Consider the following 8,668-nt stretch of genomic DNA (forward strand, 5'->3'; position numbering starts at 1 on the left):
CCCCTACAAAGTGGGTGATAGACACGCGTTGAAGAAAAAACTTATATTTTTATATCAGATCCGATCCCGCTCCTTTTCGAACACACATTTAGGAAAAAATGTTTTGACATGATATCTCAATGTGATAATAAATAATTTTCTTTTTTTGATGATACTAATAAATTTGTATATCATGCTTAATTTCAATGATTATTGAATATTGATTTGAATATTTGTGAACCTCGTTTTTGTACACTTTGAATAATGGTCTAATCGAATTGAACCATTTAAGTTTGAGAACTTAGTCAAATTTTGCTACTATGGGCCTCACTCAATGTTAAAATTTGTTGAATTAATAGTGTGGACTAACCGCCTTCTAAGCTTCGTAACGAAAATAACATTAATGATCAAAGATATATTTAAATTATGATTTTTTATCATAACATGATGTCGAGCTAGCCAAATATATGTTTCCAATCGACAATAGATGTGTGTAGGCCAATTCAACATCGTTGTGTGTTTTAATACTCACAGATATGAATTAACTTATATTCTCTCTCACTTTGTACATTCATATAGTTGAAGGAAACCACATTTCACCTACTTTATTCCTAACTCACAATTATAAGAATAATGAGATTCAATGTAATCAAAGGTGAAAAAAGGCGCAATTGAAGATGAAAATACAAATATACTAGCAAAAATATACCAAAATTGAAGGGGGAGAATAGCATAAAGAGAAATAATTGTTTAGTTGCTTCTTCAGGATTACTCATTGGCAAGGAAAAGTATGTCTAGAGAAAATCGATGACAACGTTAAGCACCCATGCGCTAACGTGCCTTCGATAGCACTGATGTTACATCAATATACTTAAAGGAAATGCTCATTTAAAGAAATGACAAGACATATTTCACCAACTGTGAGATCAACATTAAGCAAATGTGTACACAATTAAATGTACTTATTGCAAGTTCTGAGAACTGCTGTTCAACATTAGAATATGAATGCTCAAAGATCTCAATGAATGTCTTCATTAGGGGAGAGAGAGTACATACACCTTTAACTTCACACGGCGTAAAAAACTATATAATCAAACTCCACTACAACAAAAAGTCTATCATGTTACATACCTTGGGTACCGCCTTCTAGGTGCATTCACTCAGACATTCAGCCTGGAAGCTGCGTGTGGAAGATCGTTTTTACAGTCCACAGCATCAGTTGTTGTGTCAGCAGTACTTTAAGGTGCCTATCACATCTAATATATGAAAACATAGACATCAAGAAACCTTTTCCTTTGGTGACGGAAATGGTTCCGATTCAACTGATGCAGGTGGATCCAAATTCATTTGATCTGTTGGAGGCGGTACAGATTTAGCTTCATCAGCTCCTTCTTGAGTGGAGTCCATGGGATCTTTCAATGGTGTAGAAGGCTCAACATGATCAGTTGATTGTACTGCAGGAGGAGCAGGATCATCTCGGTCATTAACAGTTGTAGAAGGTGTCGGATCAGTTATTAGTGTCTTGGGGGCTGTTCTTTGAGTCATAGGGAGATCAGTATCCATTTTATCTGTAGTGGTTGCAACATTGGTCTGTTCGAGATTCATTTCAGTTGATGTGGTGGTTGCAACGTTGCTCTGTTCAAGATTTGTGTCAGGTATCTCATATTCTGACAGGAGATCCATGAACTCGTTGAGCAGCCGCTGTACTTTTCTATTTGAGGCCATTGCTGGAAGTATGTCTTCTCTAAGGAGTCTCTGCTTTTTCATACCCTGCAATAGTCGGGATAACAAAAACTTAATAAAAAGCCAGCCAATTTATGTAACTGAGCATGGAGACTAATCTCTAAATACTTGAATTTCATTTTGAAAATGGATAGCTTTGATCAGAATCTCAATTTGAGAAAATGAAATCCAGCGAGTATGAGCAAAAAATGAATAAATGAAAGAATGTGTGACGGATAAAAACAAGGTATATTATAACAACAAGATGCTGCATGACCATGGTGGCAAGAAAACAAAAACATCATCTTAAAACAATATAACTGTAGTTGGTCTTTTTATCACCAACTTCCTACATTGAGCTGCAAGAAGATTGGCATAGTTTAAAGGAAGATATTAACAATTGAATCCTCTCTCGCTAGACTATGAAACCTACTTTCAAGCTTGAGTTATTCAAAAAAGTATTGACATAGTTCGTCAGATGTGAAAATTAAGCTGGACATTGCAAAAAGCAATAGTACTGCATGCGTAACTGCAATGTGATGTTATTTTTTCTAATACATGGTCCAAAATATTTGAAGATATCTTGCTAGCCAGTACCTGTGGGAAGTGTACCAGTGGAATAGTCGAGGTGCGCCCAATGGCCTGGACACCACCATTAAATTTGACTATATCTCATATCATTCAAAAAAGAAAAAAAACATGCTAATATAATTATCACCATTTTTCTCTGTAGTGATGGAATAAGAAGTGGTCAGAGAGAACGGAGAAAAAATGGAAGGTCATACTCATCTACAAAGACAATAACAGATATTTGCAGATATTGTTGGAGTTGAGCCGCAGTTGGGCTAATCCCCAAAAGAAATATATACGTAAAAGAGAAGTGTGAGAAGCCCTTACAAGTACACAAGGATCCCAAGCAGGTTTATTTGATGTAGAGGATGCAGCCTCAGCCATCCCTGTGGGAGGCCCAAGAAAGTTCTCGCAAACTTCTCTCAAGCGTGATTCATCTGCCTCTCTGCATTTAAAGAGCAATCATATGTTTTAATACTCGAGAATTAAAATAAGGTGGAAATTCTTTGACAATACCGACTAAAACATTTCTGCACTAGTCGAAACACATGTAGAGCCGAGATATACTAATACCAGAAAGCAAAATACTTAAAGTCAAACAAGACTTTCTCCAAATATGACACTTCAGAAAGGAAAAAAAAAACTAAAAGTAAAATGAAATAGACAAAGAATAAATGAATATAGATAGGATTTTATACATGCCATAACAAAGTAAACCCTGACACTACATAAATACGAACATAGCACCATTCACAATCCAGAAATTCAGCTCTTAGAACTAATTTTTCTTCTTTTTTTATCAACGTGGAATCACGGCAGCTTTCGCTACCTGTCACCTCCCACCACCACCAACAGAAACCAGGTAACTAACTCTGACCACCAAGTCTAGGACAAATAGGAAAAAATCACCTAGTGTTTTTGCCTTGGATTTGAACCTCCGACCTCATGGTTCTCAACCCACTTCAACTAGAATTATTAGTTTCTCCAAACCAGCCCCTGTCAAATGTTTAGGCAAAACAATTTCTACAGACTTAAAAGTTTCTTACATAACCCAAAGGCCCATCTAGCACTAAACATTCATTTGCAACTCTCAACTTAATCAATCATTTTACTTTAAAGGTGAAGTTCCCAACATTAACCAATGGATTAAAATGGATACTCCCTTTGTTTCTATTTATGTGAGATAAATTTGACTTGGCACAAAGTTTTAAGTATAAAAAAAAGACTTTTGAAACTTGTGGTCTTAATCATTCCATAAAATTTGTATGGCTATAAAAGTTTCTCTTTAAGTTATATGGGAAGTTAATAGTTAGATGATTCCAAATATAGCAATGTATCATTCTTTTTGGAACAAACTAAAATGGAAATAGTGTCACATAAACTGAAACGAAGGGAGTACTAAATGAAGATTCCGTATCACCGAAGGATTACATGACAGACCTTGCTAAAAACCGAACGTAGGATAAAAGGCATTGACGATATTCACTCGGAGACTTCAAAGCAAGAGCAGACGCCAATTGAGACTCCAAATGAGCACGTGTTTGTACCCCATCATCAGTGACTCTGCAGATGCACAAACTTTAGTAAGAGAGATGAGCCGCCAAAACAAAATTAGGCAAGAAACTTACACACAAATGCCAACTGTACAGTTATTCAAACAGCAAAAGTCACACTGTAACTGATAACATTTCAACATGCTAATATAGTAAGATACAGACTAAACATGCAACATCTCTTGGGGAAATCCTAGCAAGGAATCTAAGAGGAACTAATAAGATATTAAGAAGAACAAAGAAGTAGAAAATGGTGCCTAGTGACGAAAAAAATGCAGTTGATACGTTCAGACGAACCAAAACGAAAGAAAATGGACATTGACCTGCTCCAGCCAGGTCTTCTAGCCAGGAACTTCTTAACATCCACCTGCAGTGCCGCTAGTTCACCACCATGCAATGAGCCCGAACTCCAGGAGCTTGAAAAATTTGAAGCCGGAAAACAATCATCTGCAACCCTCAGCCAGCACATGAGGCTCATATCAAAGAGGTATGCATGCCGTGTGGCCAGGACAACAAGAGGAAAACCAGATTTTGATAATTTTGCTGTTATCACTTTGATTGTGCCTGTTAACAAGTCAAGAAAAAGTTATAAGATATGAAATGCAGCTAAGACAATGCAATATGTTGGTCCAATTTTGGATTTAATGAATCAACAAAGAAACAATGACTGCAGCTCTTGTGCAGCGAAATACTAGAAAATGTTACTTCCAGCAGTACACTTAACAGGACAACGGTCAACTTGTAAGCGAAGTAATATCCCCTTGAGGACAAGGCATAAAAGAGGAAAAACACAGTTCTCAGTCGCAATGCTTAAAAAGAAGGAGCATAATTCTCTGCCAGAAGACACATGAATTAAATCTTGGGACTTTTATTATTCACCTGCATTTGCCTTGGGATCTGAGTTCATAAGGGACGCCAACGAGTCTTGAAGGAGACACTTCCGGTTGAATAGATCCCAAAGATGTAATGACCCTTTCCTCGTGACGAGCAAAAAGTTCCAAGATTCATCACAATCAACAAATACTGCAGCAGATCCCATCATCATGGTCGGCATGGCACGTCGTCCACATTTTGTATAAATCTTATTACAAGCAAAGATGAGAATAAGAATATATTGTACAACTTAAGGAATATTTGGAGTAAGCAAGCAAATAAAAGAATCTTTAGCAGCACAAAGAAATAACTGAGATCTATGTAATAATGCAACCCTTTTTTTGTCCTCAAATCAACCTTGAGCCTTCAAAAGTTAATGACAAGCTTTTATAGTTACACAGATATTAGGCATGTTTAAGACCACAAGTTTCAAAAGTCACCATTTCTTTCTTAAGACTCTGTGCTTAGTCAAATGGAGTCGCATAAAATGAAATGGAGGCAGTATATATTAGGAAAGACCGAATCTAACTCATGTAAAATGTGATGATAGATGTAAAGAGGGCAAAGCTCAAGAAGATGATTTGCAACAGACAAACACAAAAGAAGGGAAGACTACAGCAGTAATAAATGTTTCACTTTCTTGAAAAGCAGTAGAACTGCAGGTAAAGGATTTGGATGACAGCATTTTAGGCCAAAAATGTGATTCACGGTACTCAGGCATGTACAGATCAATTAACACGCACAACACCCAGGGATAGGGGAGGAAGAGAAAAGCACAAAGGCAAGAAGCCAGTCTGTTCATTAGGCGAAGAGAACTGACAGAAATGGGGAAAATAAATTTTGAAAAGCTGGAAAAGGGAAGGGCTAGATAAGAGGAGCCGTCATCAAGTCCAAAGTGTTATGAAGATCAATTTAATCTCCCCCAAGTCTACTTCTCGTCTTGGCGAAGAGGGGAGAATTCCCATGACTGATAGTCTGGAAGAAAAGGGTAAAATTAAATCTATACATTCACTTGCTGATTTTGCATGTCAAGTTATTTTTTGTGTAGTCCCTACAAAGTCAACATACAAAAGCAGAAGATAACCAGAAAGTGAGTAGAAATAAAAGAATCAGATTCATTCCACCAATCAACATCTAAGATACTTGTCCAAATGATAGAATCAATCGTGCAGAAAACAGTATAACGTGTGTAGTTCAAACTTTTTGAAACTCACCTGAATGCAGCCGTCTTCACATCCCACAGCCCAAAAGTTGGCATTTCCAGCCAAAACAGTAACTTTTCCAGAAATCCGGTCAGACCAGAGAGTTTGAGCGCCTCTGGAACAAAGTATCTCAGTTTCTTTTATTACAAATGAATTTCCTGTCCCCAAAACATCATTGGCAGCTTGTTCTCTGGATTGAGCCTCTAAGCAAATTGGACCAATGTCCACCCCTTCTTTATTATCAAAAACCCTGATTAAAAGTGTACCACCAGTATCCAAATGAGAAGGATCCTTGACAATTCCCATCTGTTCAATGCCGACACTTCCATCCTTGCCTGCAGAAGGTGGAACCTTCTCAATGATGAGGCTATCACTGATGGTAGCTCTAGCAGTTACACCTGAGCGCTCCCTTTGATCAGCACTGACACCAACTGTTTTCCTTGCAAATCCATCTCTAACACTAGCATCAGACAGTACCATACCATTATCATCTTTCCTTTGCTCCACTGTCATATTAGGAAATTCAACAACAGGAGATTGAGCAATTCCAGAGGTGTTCTCCAGTGGGGTAGGAAAACCAACTGATTCTGGAATTATCCTCTTTCGACCATCAGGTCTTCTGTACTCTCTTTGCTTCACAGGACTTGACAAGCGTGTAGAAGCTGCGGGTTTAGCTAAACTATCACTGTTAACTCCTTCAGTCTTTTTCCCATTATCAGATTGTGGTTTGGGAACAATCACCACACTACCCAAATCAACAGATGATTTTGACGTTGCTTGAACTTGTGGAAGAACCGTAGTTAGTTTTTTGCTTGAAGTCTGCTTTGCAGCTGCTGCTTCAAGCAACAGTTGTGCTGGACTTTCGGCTAAATTTGCCTGTCGACCTCTAACATCACCATAGCGGCTTCTCTTCAACTCCTCTAATTCAGCATCGGATAGCTGATGACCAAGTTCTTTCTCATCAAAATGGAAAGTGGCTACACTTCCATCCAAAGAACATGCAAACAGTGAATATCCATCAGGGCTCCTGCACAGAGAAAATCATATCCTGAAACAAAGCCAAAAAAGAACAAAGACAATTCAAGATAAAAAATGTCTTTACTGTTGCGGAAAGACCAACGTTGATGATGCTATGAGCTAACTTACCATGATAAATCCACAACACTTTGAGCAAAAAAATGCTTGGCAACAAAAAGAGGACGTGGACTTGCTGTAGTCCAGACAGTTATGGTGCGATCTTGACTTCCTATAGCAATAACATTGTAGGGTTGGGACTCTTTTCCTCCACTTTTTGAAGAACCATTTGACCATCCAAGAGAAGCATTTTTCACTTCCTGAGCGTTAGCCAAATTCCTCCGAAACATAGAATGATTGAACTTAACGACAATAATAGGAGCATTGTGTCCTAAGAAGTCAAAGGTGGCAGACCATTCCCCTCTCTCCAGAACAGGAGCAGAGTGCCTAGGCTTTTGAAAACCATGAGTAGTAGTTATATAGTGTCCACAGGGTGACCATCCAAGACGCCTAAAGAAGGTCGATCCAAGCTGAAAAAAAGACACAATTGTTAGGGTATAAGTTTCAGAATAAAAATAAAATAAAATTTTAAGAGTAAAAGAAACTCACAGATTTAGCCCAGTGACCTTCAGTTCTATGAGCAAGGCTCCAGTCGCTTGTTCGCCAAATTATGACAGTCTTATCATCTGATTGACTAGCTATAAATGAACCAATCGGATCCCAGGTGACACCTTTAACAAGACTAGAGTGACCCCTCAGAACAGCAGAGCATATACCATTGCTCATATTCCAGATATGGATGGTGTTGTCCATACTACCACTAGCCAATGTCGAGTCATCTGGAGACCAATTTAGATCCACCTACTTTAAACATGGAAAGAGAAACCCGACTGGTTAGTAAGGTACATGGTTAGACAATATAGGCATCTATTCAGAAGCAGATATGAACTCAAATGATTTCAAGGTCCACTGAATGACAAAGTTCTCAGATCTTACTATCACAGTGAGAGCCAAAGATAGGATATTAAGAAAGAGGTTTGTCAAAAACTAATATGATTTGAGCACCCAAGGGTGTGGTCAATGAAGTCAGTTCAGCACCATGAGGTTCAAATCCAAACACTAGGGATTAGGAGGTGGTGGGATTGCGTGAAATTAGTCGAGATGCAAGCATGTGCGGTCTAACACAACAGTTATCAAAAAGAAATGATTTGCATAGCAAGCAATTTAGTTATTTAGAAGCTAAAAGATCAGTCTCATTACCACATCCGCAGTGTGTCCTCTCAATGTCATGGTAACTTTCCAGTTCTCTACATCAGGAGGCTCTCCACTACCAAACTCTGTGGTTCCTGAGCCAGGTTTTCTCTCATGGACTTGAATCACCTGGTCATCGGAGCCAGAAGCAACATACCGACCATGTTTTGCCCATCTAACACAGTTCACTGACCCAAAATGATCACGTAGTGTGGCAAGAAGTTTTGGTGTAGATTCATCCGCTTCCAAGTCCTTACCCACACATTTCATGTTCCATATCCGAACCTGAAGATTAAATGCATATAATGCGAAGTACTACATTAGTAACAGTATACTGCAGTAATGCAGAAAACAGATATGAGTATCAAGATAGAAGTTCCTCACTCTAACAAACAAAACTAAGTAGAGATAATAAACCATACAGAAGCAAAAAGATGCCTTTACAGAGGATCAGAAGTGATACCAAAAGCTAGATCTTCAACTAATTTGCACAATCCCCACCCA

General features: G+C 38.2%; 1 protein-coding gene across 2 annotated transcripts in view; it reads right to left on the minus strand.

Annotated features, from left to right (window-relative positions):
* Positions 1-873: 873 nt before the first annotated feature.
* Positions 874-8,668, minus strand: part of LOC107004876 (protein HIRA) — a 9,286-nt gene continuing 1,491 nt past the window's right edge. Inside the window, exons 2-10 of one of the 2 annotated variants that reach the window (XM_015203273.2) lie at positions 8,174-8,449; positions 7,523-7,774; positions 7,046-7,443; positions 5,912-6,926; positions 4,704-4,905; positions 4,148-4,388; positions 3,712-3,834; positions 2,599-2,716; positions 874-1,749 (exon numbers count right to left, since the gene is read on the minus strand). In XM_015203273.2, coding sequence (XP_015058759.1) covers positions 1,258-1,749; positions 2,599-2,716; positions 3,712-3,834; positions 4,148-4,388; positions 4,704-4,905; positions 5,912-6,926; positions 7,046-7,443; positions 7,523-7,774; positions 8,174-8,449 — 3,117 coding nt within the window. In that variant the 3' untranslated portion in view covers positions 874-1,257. Of the gene's footprint in view, positions 1,750-2,598; positions 2,717-3,711; positions 3,835-4,147; positions 4,389-4,703; positions 4,906-5,911; positions 6,927-7,045; positions 7,444-7,522; positions 7,778-8,173; positions 8,450-8,668 lie in introns of those variants that run through there. The other variant, XM_015203274.2, reaches the window with a different exon arrangement.

This window comes from Solanum pennellii, chromosome 11, assembly GCF_001406875.1.
Source record: "Solanum pennellii chromosome 11, SPENNV200".
Taxonomy (NCBI): Eukaryota; Viridiplantae; Streptophyta; class Magnoliopsida; order Solanales; family Solanaceae; genus Solanum; species Solanum pennellii.